The 15,232-nt window shown below is 39.0% G+C and overlaps 3 protein-coding genes across 4 annotated transcripts; all 3 read right to left on the reverse strand.

Moving 5' to 3' along the window:
* Nucleotides 1–1,281: 1,281 nt before the first annotated feature.
* On the reverse strand, nt 1,282–2,847 carry LOC111798714 (blue copper protein). Its single transcript, XM_023682028.2, has 3 exons — nt 2,595–2,847; nt 2,020–2,499; nt 1,282–1,810 (listed from the first exon to the last, which is right to left on the reverse strand). The coding sequence occupies exons 1-3, from the start codon at nt 2,773–2,775 to the stop codon at nt 1,455–1,457; spliced, it is 1,017 nt and encodes a 338-aa protein (XP_023537796.1). The 5' UTR covers nt 2,776–2,847; the 3' UTR covers nt 1,282–1,454.
* Nucleotides 2,848–3,907: 1,060 nt separating this feature from the next.
* LOC111798712 (mavicyanin) lies at nt 3,908–4,713 on the reverse strand. The gene is made up of 2 exons (XM_023682022.2): nt 4,473–4,713; nt 3,908–4,374 (listed from the first exon to the last, which is right to left on the reverse strand). The coding sequence occupies exons 1-2, from the start codon at nt 4,651–4,653 to the stop codon at nt 3,923–3,925; spliced, it is 633 nt and encodes a 210-aa protein (XP_023537790.1). The 5' UTR covers nt 4,654–4,713; the 3' UTR covers nt 3,908–3,922.
* Nucleotides 4,714–8,760: 4,047 nt separating this feature from the next.
* LOC111798711 (glucan endo-1,3-beta-glucosidase 11) lies at nt 8,761–13,569 on the reverse strand. 2 transcript variants are annotated; one of them, XM_023682021.2, is made up of 3 exons: nt 13,050–13,569; nt 9,757–10,802; nt 8,761–9,065 (listed from the first exon to the last, which is right to left on the reverse strand). In XM_023682021.2, the coding sequence occupies exons 1-3, from the start codon at nt 13,117–13,119 to the stop codon at nt 8,982–8,984; spliced, it is 1,200 nt and encodes a 399-aa protein (XP_023537789.1). In that variant the 5' UTR covers nt 13,120–13,569; the 3' UTR covers nt 8,761–8,981. The 2 variants fall into 2 exon arrangements, with proteins under 2 accessions (XP_023537789.1, XP_086981916.1); XM_087125790.1 differs by having other exon boundaries at nt 13,045–13,568.
* Nucleotides 13,570–15,232: the final 1,663 nt, after the last annotated feature.

A 15,232-nucleotide genomic window follows, 5' to 3' on the forward strand; every position in this document is an offset into this window, starting at 1 on the left:
CCCTAGTCGATGTGTTTTAAAACCTTGAAAGAAAGCTTGAAAGGAAAAGCCTAAAGAGGACAATATCTGCTAGCAGTGAACTTGAACTGTTACAAATTATATCAAAACTATACACCGTGCGGTGTGCTAGTGAGGACGTTGGGTCCCCAAGAGAGGATGAATTGTGAGATCCCACATCGGTTGGAGAGGGAAATGAAACATTCCTTATAAGGGTGTGGAAACCTTTTCCTAGCAGATGTGATTTAAAACCTTGAAAGGAAGCTCGAAAGGAAAAGCCTAAAGAGGACAACATCTGCTAGCGGTGAGCTTGAACTGTTACAAATGGTATCAAAACTATACACCGTGCGGTGTGCTAATGAGGACGTTGGGCCCCCAAGAGAGGATGAATTGTGAGATCCCACATCGGTTGGAGAGAGAAATGAAACATTCCTTACAAGGGTGTGGAAACCTCTCCCTAGCAGATGTGTTTTAAAGCCTTGAAAGGAAGCCCGGAAGGGAAAGCCTAAAGAGGACAACATTTGCTAGCGGTGGACTTAAGCCGTTACAAAAGGATTAATACGACATACTGTTGACTAGCGCTCCCAATCCTCTTTATGGATATATAAATGGCAAACTTTAAGGGAGTTTCTTCCCGACATTAAAGGAAACTCTCAACTTAGGGACAAGAACGAGAACCATCCTCAATTAATGACTCCCAAGTGAAAATACTCTAAAGTACGAGCTCACTGTTAGCAAATATTGTCCTCTTTGGACTTTTACTTTTAGGCTTCCTCTGAAGGTTTTTAAAATGCGTCTGTTAGGGAGAGGTTTTCACACTGTTCTCCTTCACAACCGAGATGGGATCTCACAAGTAGTAACATGTTCGAACCCACAAACACTAGGCAACAAAAAGGTGAACCATTTGTTGATTTCATAAATCATTAGAGGTTCACGAGTTTTGCTTGCAAAGATCGTCTCACTGAATTATCTACTGTGGAGATGTGCATTCATGACATACATCGAAGACTCTTGTACACCCTCCAAATTATAAAACATTGTACCTCTGAAAAGCAACCAACTCGAACATAGATGACTTAGAAAGAACTTTATTCGAGAAAATTCTATCTATGTGCGACGATTCGAAAGGAGTTGAATAAATGACTAATGCATTCAATCACATCAATCAAGCTTTCAATTACTCGACTTTTAGCCTTTCGAAGACTAAACGTCCCTACGTCGAGAAAAGTATAGAAGGTTCATTTTTTTGAAGGAATTTAATTAAATTATTGTCAAATGATTCACTTAAAAACAAAGAAGTAGTCTTATTATAAAAATTCTCAAATTTACATCAACCAATATAAAATTCACACGTGTAATAAAAATATTATAAAATAAATAAAATTATATTATAAATCTAATGAATACGAAGACCAAGAAACCCTAGCAAAAATTTAGATTAATTAACGCCGCCGCGGCTAATACACCAAGGCAACGGCGACGGCGAGAAGCGCTGCGGAGAACGCAGAGGCTCGGACCGATGGGGCGGCGCTGGGAGGCGGTGGAGCGGTTTCTGGAGATGGAGTTGAAGGCACGGTGTCAGATGAGGGCGGAGGAGTGGTGGCGTCACTGCCGGTGACGTTGACGGCTAGCTTCTGGCCGATGTTGCAGTGGCCGGCGACCGTGCAGATGAAGAAATGTTCGCCGGATTCGGAGAGAGTGATTCTGACCGGCGGGTCGGTGGAAATAGAGATCGGCGATTCGCCGGTGCAACTGCCGTAATTGTCCTTCGTTACCTTCGCTACGTTGTGGGTTTGAATCACGAAGTTGAACTCTGCAAAAGATCGCCGGAGAAGATGAGCTCCTTTTTCATTTCTATTTTAATAATTAAAGTGCATAATTTAAATTCATTATAAATTATAAATTTTAAATATATAATTTAACCAAATTTAAGATTTAAAAATTTATTTTCTAATTTACTACCCAATTTAAATATATATATATATATATACATATGTTTGAATGTCAAATTTTTGTCCTTACCGAGAATGTCTCCAACGACGAAGGTCTTGTCCCGAGCCCATGATTCGTAAAAGCTAGGGTTGTTAGGGACGGACCATCCCAACGAGTCTCCGACAATGTATGTCATGGGTTGTCGGGCGGGAGCAGGCGACGGGACAGGTGATGACGGAGTAAAGCTAGGTGTTGGAGAAGGCGATCGATCAGAAGAGGAGGGTTCAGGGCTGATAGAGGGAGTGAGGACGGAGACAGGGACAGGAGATGGCGCTGGAGAGCTAGGTTGCGACGCTGGAGCAGATGTGGCTCTCACGGTAACGAATAACTTTTGGCCATTATTGCAATGGCCGGGAATGGTGCAGATGAAGTGACGGTTACCAGCAGAAGTGAGTGTGATCCTTACTGGACTGTTGCTCTCGGTGGAGATCGGATTGTTGCCGTTGCAGGAATCATAAGCACTTTTTGTCACTTCTGTTACGTCATGTCGTCCAGTTGCAAAGTTGAAAACTGCAAAATCAAATACCTTTAGCTATATATCGTCGAGATTTTTTACAACTAATAGACCATAATCACAAAAGAAAAGCTTTAATCTCATATCTTACCAAGAATGTCACCGACCACAAAAGTTTTATTGCTAGCCCAATCAGTATAGATATTAGCATTGGGTGGGTCGATCCAACCCAACGAGTCACCGACCATGTAGGTAGCAGCGGACGAGCACCGCCATGACGTTGCCGCCATGACGAGGAGGAGAACCACCATCCGGTTAAATCCTACGGCCATGATTTGATTTGATATTCTCAGGTCACCCTTGTGATTAAGCTCTTTGAGTTAATAGCTTTTGGTAGAAGAAGGGTATAGTTTTTGGGTATTTATAGAGTATAGGAACTTAAACATTGGTGGAAGAAGGCCATTGGATGAAGGACACGTGTCCAAAAATGGACGGATATTAAGCTGCCGCTGGACTACGCCGCGTTAGATTTTCTTTACCAAACATGTTGGTGTGAGTCTTTGACTTTTTCGCGTTGACTAGTCAAGGCTTCACATGGAGAGGTGGAAATCGTTGACTAGTCACACGCAAAATATTTCATTTTTTTTTTTAATTTTATAATAAATTCCACCTCTTAATTATCAATTTGTATTTTAAAGATTATTTCAAACTCCCAAATATTGTTTTAAAAAAATAATTCGTAGATCGAGTCTGTGAATAGAATTAATATCATTATAATTGGCACGAGACTTTTTTGAAAACCAGAAGTAAAACGATGAGAACTTGTATTCAAAGTGGGCCCAACCCAAATTCCTTTCTCAACCGTGCAGCGTCGTGATCTTGACACGCTCACGGCCCAGTCTTAAGGGAAACTCAAGCTCTATATTCATTTTTTACCCAGCTTAGTGGCTTCATTGGACGATCGACAAGGTTTTCCTACCCAACAGAACATAAGCTTGTTAGGCCACACACAATGTTCGTGTGTGCATAATCATTGTGGCCAACGTCGCATCTAACTCAAAAACTTCATCGAGTTAGATGTTATTTAAGTCGTTGTGTTTCTTTATTTACTTATAGCCATATAGCGTTGCTTTTTAAAACATTTCTCGCAAACGTGATTGAGGCTCGAGTATATACCCACGTTGTCCGTAAAGTTCAAATTTCTTACGACTGATAGTGCGATTGTGACACGGAGCACCTAACTTGCTCGAGTTCATTAGCACATATAGATCTTTATCCAATTTATTATAGGTCTAATTTTTCAAATGTGTAGGTCTCCTAAATTATAATAGCATCATCTTTTTATAACGGTAACAAAAATAATTAAAATTAATTTGAAATTAAATAAAAATGACAGATTATTAATAAAATATAATTTAAGACATTTTGTAAGTCAACAAAGATTAATAAACTAATTAAAAAATCAAATAATGGCAATCTCTAGTAAATCAAAGCTACAGCAACCGTCAATCCGGCGGAGAAGAAGACGCCGAAACCGCCGAGGGAGGTGGCGGAGTTGCGTGGCGGCGGGGCGGCTGGTGGCGTCTGAGCTGAAGGGCCATTATCCGAGGGTGGTGGAGTGGCGGTCGGCGGTGAAGCTTTCGGCGGATGGCCGGAGTGAGGCGGCGGCGACGGTTTTTTGGGTTTGTTAGAAGGTGGAGGCGCGGTGGTCGGCGGTGGAGAAGATTGTGATCGGACGGTGACGGAGAGCTTCTGGCCGGTGCCGCAGTGGCCAGCGAATGAACAAATGAAGTGACGGCTACCGGCGTCGGTGAGTGTGATCCTCGCCGGACCGGATTTCGTGGAGGAGATCGGGTTGGTAGCGGCGCAGGTGTCGAATGAGGCCTTAGTCACTTCCGTCACGTCGTGTAGTCCGGTGGTGAAATTAAAAACTGCAATTTAAAAAAAAAAAAAATCAATTAAATAAATATTGATCAAACAAATTATTTGTTTTTTTTTTTTAATTTATTTTTAAAATTTAAAGACTCACGGAGAATGTCGCCGGCGAGAAAGGTTTTGGTGGCGGCCCAATCGGAGTAAGAAGTGGGTTCAGAAGGGATGTTCCAGCCGATCGAATCGCCGACGGTGTAAGTGGCGGCCGACGCCAACCGCGGCGGAGCAACCACGGCCAGCAGCAGAAACACCGCCGCGAGTATCGATTTCGCCGCCATTGTTAGTGATAATTGGTGTGTGTGTGTTCTCAGATCGCTACTGTTAATTTCCCGGTTCCGAAAAGGAAGGTGGTATTTATAGAAGATAAGAGCCGTCTGATGGAGGACACGTGTCATGTAAGATGGACAGTTGATTAAGTTCATTAAATATTATAAGTTGCCGCGTGAGGAGAGTTTGGAGTCTTAGGGCTGACGTGGCATTTTATTTTATCTATTTTTTTTTGGGAGGTGGGTTTTTTAAATAGGGTGTGTGGAATCATAGCAAGTGGACTTAAACAAATAAAAAAAATTTAAAAACTTTAGGGTCATTTTTTAATATTTTGTTAAAATTTTTAAAATGGTAAAAAACATTTTTGCGACACTCGAGTAAATGAGTGATATACAAATGAATCGAGATCTTGTCATCTCGATCTCCACTGACATGACCCATATGTCCTGACACCATCTCGAGTCTTGGGGTGTCGTCGGCCATCGTAACTCACTCGGTCATGTCATCGAGAATGGGCCCGTGTGTCGCTCATCTCATTGGGACTTCTCGAACATCCATCCATCCGAGTTCTATCGAGTAAATGAGTGATACATAAATGAACCGATATCTTGTCATCTCGATCTCCACCGACATGACCCATATGTCCTGACGCCATCCCGAGTCTTGGGGTGTCGTCTAGCCATCGTAACTCACTCGGTCATGGCATCAAGAATGGGCCCGCATGTCGCTCATCTCATCGGGACTTCCCGAACATCCATCCATCTGGGTTCTATTGAGGCATTGGCTCTCCCGAGCCCATGCTATGTCATTTACGGATACCGTCCCGGATAGCGGGTGTATGTAGCAACCTCCAACACGCGGGCTGGGGTGCAATACTGGCACACTCGTGCTACTCGGTACTGTCCTTAAAAACCCATTTCAAAGAAAGTTGCCCGGACACTCGTCTCGGCACGCTCACCCACACTGTGACACACATATGTGATACATAGTAGCTCACTTAGGCCACAGGGTCCAGAGGTGGTGGAGAACTATAGTAAATAATTGGGAAGTCAATTTTGACGTAACTCGACCCAACTAATACCTGAAGATTCTTTGCCTTTCTTGATTAGACCAATCAAACCCGAATTACTCGGTGTTACTTATTTTCATAATTTTCGTGTAATATTATATTTAAAAAAAAAAAGTAGGTGAGAATTTAAAATTTATAAAATAAATTTTAGAATATAGATATTTAAAGTAAATAATTTTGGATTTATTGATGAAATTAGTGAGACAGGGAGGAGGTGGCCAACTAGGAGTGGAAAGACACGACTTTTGAACAGCTGGACTTGGTCAACTTTCGAGCACAACATTAAAATAATATTAAAATATAATTAAAACCCATCATTATATTTTTTTTTAAATTGAAAAATTTAATAATAAACTTTAATTTCCTTTCACATTTTATATTTAGAAAAGGGTTACTTTCATTTTTCTACTTTACCTCACTCAAGTAACTTTTACATTTTTTTTATAATAAATTTAATCTTACGGTTATTTTAATGGTCACTGTAGCTCGATTGTGATATCCGAGTAAATGAGGAATACGTGAACAAACCGAAATTAGATCCAAATGAACGAACAATTTAATAGTAAATCGAGACCACAATTACGATTAAGAATCATAAAAACTAAAAAATTAAGCATATTTGACTCGAAGTAGTTCTATATTAGGTGATCTCTTAAGATTCATACTTGTTTGTGGAACGATATATTTTAAATAATTAAAAAAAATATTTTAATTAATTAAGTAATTTAAAAGGGTTTCTTATGTTTAAAGTAATTGACTTGATCACCTAAATATTATTTTTTTTTATAATTACTTAAACCCTAAAGTCAATTTCCTATTTAGATGAAAAAAAAATTCTAAATTAAAAATTTTGTTGATTTTTTGTTCTTAGAAAATTTGTTTGTATAATTACAAAATAATAATAATAATAAAATAAAATAAAACCCTAATTTTGGTTTTTTAAAAATGGAAAATATACCAATTTAATTTTAAAAAATAAAAAATGTAAACTCAAAAGCGTTATAAAAAATAGTTTTTTAAAATATGATATTTAAAATTAAAATATAAAGAAAAGAAATAATTAATAAATAAGTTTAAATTAAAAAATAAATAATAAAATTGGCTGTTAAATTAAAAATTCATCAACAAAATTTCCCAAAATTTATGACCAAATCAAATTTATTTTATTTTATTTTATTAATGATTGACTTTTATTCTTTAAAAAATTAATTTATTTTTTTCCTTTCACATTAAAATATAATTGGAAGAGCCATAATTTTCCAAATAAATAAATGAGATATTAGTGGGTTTAATGCCTATTCCCCCAACTCTAATTCAAAGTCAAAAATGGCCTCTTTTTTTTTTTTTTTTTTTTTTTTTTTTTTTTTTTAATTTCTTTTTATAATTATTGTGAAATTCAAAATATTGGATTTATTTATTTATATATTTTTAGTTTAATTCATAGGTTATTGAATTTAATCTTATTCGATAATTAAGTTAATATGGTTGAACGGTATGATAATTCAGTAGTGACGAAAACTAGTGTTTAAAGAGAATGCACCTCCTAGGAGCGAGAGACCTTAGGACTTTATCTGATCCCTCGTTTGATAGGCAATGTACTATAATACAAAATTAGTAGTTTAAAAATCTAGAAGGGGGTGCATGAATGAACCGAGACTACATTTGAATGAGTGATCATGAGGATAAGATGACGAAGAATGACTTAAGCGTGTTTTGCTTTGAGCAGAGCAATTCTATATTGGATGGTCTCTTGAGAATTTTTCTAGGAGGTCTGTGAATGAGGACAAAACATATTAGAAGAACTCGTGTTGGTTTGTAAAGATAATTTTCATTCTTAGAAGCGAATAGTAAGTAACGTGACTACGTTGTAGGGTATCAGGTGTCGAATCTGAACTAAGAAGCTAGCTACCTACTCGTTCACCTTTCCGACTCGGCTTCCCTTACCTCTTTCACCTATCAACTCTTATCTTAAGACGACTGGCAGGTTTGTTTAAATGCTAGTGAACGATTAAGAATAATATTATAACTTTGAAAACAATACTAAGAATAATATTATAACTTTGAAAACAATACGTATATTTATGAAATAAGAGATTCGAATTCAAAAGAAACTTTTACCCACTTCCTTAGTTGAAACCCTAAGAAACTTTGAAGTCATTGGAAGTATATGATAGTGTTGGATGGATTTAGCCAAATTTTGGATGCAAGGTCATGGCTGATTGGCTTTTGTCCATTGGTTCACATCTAGTTGTCTAATCAAAGGCTATTGTGATATTCTACGTCGATTGGAGGGGACAAAGTATTCCTTACAAGGGTGTGAAAACTTCTGCCGACAGTGATATGTAACAGGTTAAAGCGGACAATATCTGCTAACAGGGGGCTTAGGTGATTAGAAATGGCATTAGAGCCCGACATTAGGCAATGTGCCAATGAGGATGTTCGACCCCAAGGGGAGTGAATTGTGAGATCCCACATCGATGGGAGAGGGGAACAAATCGTTCCTTATAAAGGTATGAAAACCTCCCTATAGACGCATTTTAAAATTTGGACGTATGACGGTGATATGTAACAGACTAAAGTGGACAATATCTACTAGTAGTGCTGTGGGCTTGGGCGGTTACAAATGGTATCAGAGCCAGACATTGGGCAGTATGCTAATGAGGATATTCTGCCAAAGGGGATGGCTTGTAAGATCCCACATCGGTTGGAGAGGAGAACGAAACTTTCCTAGGGTGTGAAGACCTATCTCTAATAGACGCATTTTAAAACCATGAGGCTGATTGCGATATATAACGATCCAAAGTAGACAATATCTACTAGTGGTGGTCTTGGACTGTTACAATGTTAGTTTAAGTATATCTACGTTCCAAAGACTTAAAAACAATGTACGATTTTTGAGTTAAGCTTGCTTATTCAAGGCTAAGTAAGGTTTAGAGAGGTCGAGCCCGTGTCCGATATCTAAACTTGCTTAATCAAGGCTACAAATTGGTTAATCTCACTAAACACAAAGCAACCCAAGACAGTTTCAACCAAGATTATAGCAGAGATATACTCAAACTAGGACATCAGGAACTCATAAGCATATTTTGGCACTTCCATTTATGATTCAATAGCTTCATCTCAAACCCAACCTGGAGGAAAATTGGGATACATTTTATAGCAAAAGAATAAACAGCAACTGTATCATGACATGTACCAGCACAAGATTCAATGTTTTCCACCAGCTGCTGCACCTTTACCTTCACCTTCCTAACATAAGATACTCTATTTTCATCTCAACAATAGAAGCGGCGTCACGACCGAGGCTGTTAATGAGAAAATAAGGCTTCCTGCAAGTCCTCGAGCTCGGTGATTCTGTTCACATAAGCAAGGAGAATGTGTTCAATATCGTTAAGAACGGTTATTTAGTACAAACCAAGAAAGAAGTAGGATTTGTTGAGGATTGTTGGGAGGGAGTCCCACGTTGGCTAATGTAGGGAATGATCATGGGTTTATAAGTAAGGGATACATCTCCATTGGTATGAGGCATTTTGGGAAAGCTAAAAGCAAAGCCACAAGAGCTTAGGCTCAAAGTGGACAATATCATACCATTGTGGAGGTTGTGATTCTTAACATAGTATCAGAGTCATGCCCTTAACTTAGCCATGTCAATAGAATCCTCAGATGTCGAACAAAAAAGTTGAGACCCTCGAAGGTGTAGTCAAAAGTGACTCAAGTGTCGAACAAAGAGTGTACTTTGTTCGAGGACTCTAGAGGAGTCAAGCCTCGATTAAGGGGAGGCTGTTCGAGGGCTTCATAGTTCTCAAGGGAGGCTCTATGGTGTACTTTGTTTGAGGTGAGGATTGTTGGGAGGGAGTCCCACATCGGCTCATTTAGGGTATGATCATGGGTTTATAAGGAAAACATCTCCATTGGTACGAGACCTTTTGGGGAAGCCAAAAGCAAAGCCACGAGAGCTTATACTCAAAGTGGACACTATCATATACCATTGTGGAGGTCGTGATTCTTAACGGGATTAGAAGACAATAGCACGTGAATTACATACCTCGAGAGATAAATAAGATGAACCTGAAGATGAAGATTGAAGTCCATGAAATCCAATGTCATATGATATGGTCCCATCAGCTTTGAAAAGTCCAAAATTTCTCTCAGAAGTAGGCCCTGGTTTCAAATTCTCATTAAAAGTTGCAAAAATATAGGCCTTCAAAACATTCTTTGGCCTGAAGGGAGTTCCTTTCTTCTTAGCAAGCCTCTTTCTGAGGTTGTAATTAAAGATCTTAGCATTATTTGCTGTTGCTGCAGCTTCGTTTTCGTCCCCACGGGAAGCCCAACCGGTCTCGGTAACTATGACTTCCATTTTATGATATCCAGCATCAGCCAATGCTGCATATGCAGCGTCGATCTGAGCATCGAGCATGTTGTCGTATCGTAGATTGGTTTTAGGATCAAAAATCCCCTCGGTTGATTCAAAAAGTGCATAGTTGATATCAATATTCTCTGGATCACTCATATAAGCTAGGAAAGGGTATGCGTTTAAACAGAAAGGCGAACCGATCTCTGAAAAAAACTCCAACAAAGGCTTCATGTACTGAACAACATTTTCTCTAAAGATACACGAAGAAGGTGGAAACGAGTTCGAAAAAACCGCCTGAGAATGCGCGGTCGTTATCTGAACAACACCATCTAAGTTAAGCTTCTTCACTGCCTTATAGATGTTCTTTGTAGCACCCAAGAGTGCTCCCCACAACTCAAGGTCACCTCCTCCTAGAACTTCATTTCCAATGGCAATCCCACAAATGTGAGTCTGAGGAAGGAATGCCTGCACATTTTCCTTCACCCAGTTCATCGCTCGTTCCTCACTCGAACTCATTTCTTTCAAAAACCCGTTCGGGAGACCGATCACCAATTCAAGCCCCGTCCCACTAAACGCGTTCAGGACCTTGTGATCAGCATCATAAATCCTAACATTCTTTATTTTTGCTGCTTTGAGAAGCGAAACAACTTCATCAGGGGAAGGAATGTTATCAGCAATCCTTCCGTAATTTATTCCATATGTTCCAGTAAATGCTTGTACTGCCATTGTCAAGGAGGCTGGAAAAAAATAATGAGATATTCTATTACAACTATCTCAAACCTCTAACTTGTAAAGCACACATCAAGTTACTCTCAGTACTCAACAAAAACTTCAAGAATGAGAGAGCACATGAGGATAGTTGGGAGCGAGTCCCACGTTAGCTAATTTAGGGAATGATCATGGATTTATAAGTAAGGAATACATCTCCATTGGTATAAGGCCTTTTGGGGAAGCCCAAAGCAAAGCCATGAGAGCTTATACTCCAAGTGGACAATATCATACCACTGTGGAGAGTCGTGATTCCTAACATAGTATTAGAGCCATTCCCTAACTTAGTCATGTCAATAGAATCCTCAAATGTCAAACAAAGAAGTTGTAAGCCTCGAAGGTATAGTCAAAAGTATCTCAAGTGTCGAACAAATGGTGTAGTTTGTTCGAGGACTCCAGAGAATGAGTCAAGCCTCGATTAAGGGGAGGCTGTTCGAGGGCTCCATAGGCCCTCTATAGGGTACTTTGTTGGAGGGGAGAATTATTGAGGATTGTTGGGAGGGAGTCCCACATTGGCTAACTTAGGGAATGATCATGGGTTTATAGGTAAGGAATACATCTCCATTGGTATGAGGCCTTTTGGGGAAGCCCAAAACAAAATCATGAAAGCTTATGCTCAAAGTGGACAATATCATACCATTGTGGAGAGTTGTGATTCCTAACATGGTATCAGAGTCATGCCCTTAACTTAGCCATGTCAATAGAATCCTCAAATGTCGAACAAAGAAATTGTGAGCCTCAAAGGTGTAGTCAAAAGTGACTCAAGTGTCAAACAAAGGGTGTATTTTGTTCGAGTACTCCAGAGAAGGAGTCGAGCCTCGATTAAGGAGAGGCTGTCTAAGGGCTCCATAGGCCTCAGGGGAGGCTCTATAGTGTACTTTGTTCGAGGGAGAGGATTGTTGGGAAGGAATCCCACATTGACTAATTAGGGAATGATCATGGGTTTATAAGTAAGGAATACATCTCCATTGATATGAGGCATTTTGGGGAAGCCCAAAGCAAAGTCATGAGAGGTTATGCTCAAAGTGGACAATATCATACCATTGTGGAGAGTCGTGATTCCTAACATGGTATCAGAGCCATGCCCTAACTTAGCCATGTCAATAGAATCCTCAAATGTCAAACAAAGAAGTTGTAAGCCTCGAAGGTATAGTCAAAAGTGTCTCAAGTGTCGAACAAATGGTGTACTTTGTTCGAGGACTCTAGAGAATGAGTCAAGCCTCGATTAAGGGGAGGCTGTTCGAGGGCTCCATAGGCCCTCTATAGGGTACTTTGTTCGAGGGGAAGGATTATTGAGGATTGTTGGGAGGAAGTCCCACATTGGCTAATTTAGGGAATGATCATGGGTTTATAGGTAAGGAATACATCTCCATTGGTATGAGGCCGTTGGGGAAGCCCAAAGCAAAGTCATGAGAGCTTATGCTCAAAGTGGACAATATCGTACCATTGTGGAGAGTCGTGATTCCTAACATGGTATCATAACCATGCCCTTAACTTAACCATGTCAATAGAATCCTCAAATGTCGAACAAAGAAGTTGTGAGCCTCGAAGGTGTAGTCAAAAGTGACTCCAGTGTCGAACAAAGGGTGTACTTTATTCGAGAACTCCAGAGAAGGAGTCGAGCCTCAATTAAGGAGAGGCTATTCGAGGGCTCCATAGGCCTCAGGGGAGGCTCTATAGTGTACTTTGTTCGAAGGGGAGGATTGTTGAGGATTGTTGGGAGGGAGAGTCCCACGTATGCTAATTTAGGGAATGATCAAGAGTTTACAAGTAAGGAATACATCTCCCTTGGTACGAGGCCTTTTGGGAAAACCCAAAACAAAGCCACGAGAGCTTATACTCAAAGTGGACAATATCGTACCATTATGATGAGTCGTGATTCCTAACCCACGTAACAGAACTCACAGAAGCATTCAAATCTAGCTCAGAATAACCCTTTTCAATTGAGAACACACTTATCAATCAGTCAAAATAGCCCATCAAACAACAAATTGATGCAGTCGCAGTGTGAAGAACAATCTAAAACACTTGCAAGTTAGAAACATATAAGTCAACTAGAAGCCATCTTCAAAGATACAATACTACCAATCGATCTAGAACAGAAGAACTGAAAAACAAAATCATTCAAGAGCTAAACAGAACCCATAACTCAAAATCCCAGAATCATCGATAAACTAAACATAAAACGAAAATCAGAGAGAGAACATTTACAGTACCAATGGCAGAGAAGACGACCCAGAAACCAGGAACCGATTGAGCACAGAACCAAGAGCGCTTCCTACCCATGAACAGAAGAAACAATCGCCAATAGAAATCAAACCACCAAGAGATATGGAAACAGGAACTCGATCAGCTGGCTTAAATCCCAAGCGAAAAGGGCCGATTTCTCATCTCTACACTGAAACAGGGTGAGGAAGAAGAAGACGAGGGCCGAACAACAATATTAGCGCAAATGGACGAAGACCCTTTTCGCTATTGGTTCAGAATCTTATGGAAACTCAGTGGGCAGAGAAGATTTTTGATGAGAGAAACAGAGATGAGAAAAGGGTTTTAGGAGGTCGTTTTCTGGGTCAGTAGTGATAAGGGGTTTTGATTGGAAGTGTTATTTGATACACAAATTTTAGTCGAAATTTCATTCTCTAAAGGCTTAACGCGTAAGTTTGAAGTATGAATGAAGATTGGCTCACCTCACGTTTGTGTGCGGCAAAAGAACACCAAAGATTGGTTGAGAAAGGAGTAAGTTGTGATAAACTTGTTCATTTTATTCAATAGGATTGATGGTTGTTAGGTTAAATTGCTTCATGATCTTATAAAGTTTTTGAATTTTTGGTTGTATGGATAATAAACTTTTAACCTTTTCTAACTTTTTAAATACTACCCACCCAAAATATTGAACTCAAATTCATTGTCCCGTGTCAAGTTCTGATATCATTTTTGTCCACGCGCACAGATAGAAGATATTGCCCGCTTTGACCCTATACCAATTGTAATCGCTCGTGTCCACCACTAGAAGATATTGTTTGTTTTGACTCGTTAAGTATCGCTATTAGTTTCATGGTTTTAAAACGTGTATGTTAGTGAGAGATTTTCACACCTATAGTATGAATGTTTCGTTCTCCTCTCCAACCGATGTGAAATCTTAGAAGTCAAATATGTTAATGAACTATTACACATAAAATTATAGTTCATCGACCTATTAAAAACTTTTAAAATTTAGGGATATGCGAGACGTGAAATTAAAAGTTTATGACTTACTAGACGTTTTTTAAAGTTTAAAAATTTATCGACAATTTGAAGAACTAAACGTATAAATTTCACTCTTCTTGTAGTAGGTTATGATTTGTCCCTTATGCGTATTATATTAAATTCATAACCTAATAAAGTGAATAATTGAAAGTTATAAATTCATTAAAATAATTAAATTAAATAAAGGATGTGAATAATTCCTTATTTAAAAGTTTCAAACCTACTAAAATAAACGAGTTGTAGTCTATTAGCTAATGACGGGTAGTATCGTTTTAACGTTCAAATTTCTACTTTCATATTTGTTCTATTGGAATAAGGATTTTACTTCTCATGTTCAAAGAATGCGCGGTAGAAAAATAAACATGTTTTTCTAGCACTTTATTTGATATTTTCTTGTGGGTCTTGCAGCATTTGATGATCCCGACATTCCTCTATAATATGGTCATATTACTCGTTTCTAAGAGTGAAGACTATCCCCACGTACCAATACGAGCCTTTTTAACATGCTTTATCCTCATTCACGTGTTTCCAAAGAAAGTTCTCAAGACGTCACTCAACATAGAATTGCTCTTCCCTTTTAAAAGTGAGGGCTGTCCCCGCAGACCAACACGAGCTCTTTCAACCTGATTTATCCTTACTCACATGTTTTCTAAGAAAACTTCCAAGAGGTCACCCAATGAGCCGTCGAAAACGAAAAGTGCACATTATTGGTATAGGTAATAATATTCCTTTCCTTTAAGCCTTTCTTAGTTATCTTGTTCTCAGGATCACTCTCATTCGAATATAGTCTTAGTTCATTAATGTACTCGAGACCAAGATATCATAATAGTTTAACTAATTAAGACATATACTCTCAGTCCAAGATATCAAATGTGAGATCAGACATCGGTTGGAGAGAGAAACAAAACTTTCTTTACAAGGGTGTGAAAACCTCTTACTAGCAGACACATTTTAAAAACGTTAAGAATAGTCCGAGAGGGAAAGCCCAAAGATGACAATATTCGGTGAGTTTGGGCTCTAACATCAGATGTTCAAATCATTTCACACGGTAATGTTCAAGGTCAGGCATGGTCCTTTCAGGGGGTAATAACCTCCCGATTTCATGCACACACCTGCTGTATTCAGCACAAATTTGACCAAATCAGGCGTCGGA

The sequence above is a fragment of the Cucurbita pepo genome, chromosome 7 (assembly GCF_057944985.1).
Source record: "Cucurbita pepo subsp. pepo isolate OVF chromosome 7, ASM5794498v1, whole genome shotgun sequence".
Taxonomy (NCBI): domain Eukaryota; kingdom Viridiplantae; phylum Streptophyta; class Magnoliopsida; order Cucurbitales; family Cucurbitaceae; genus Cucurbita; species Cucurbita pepo.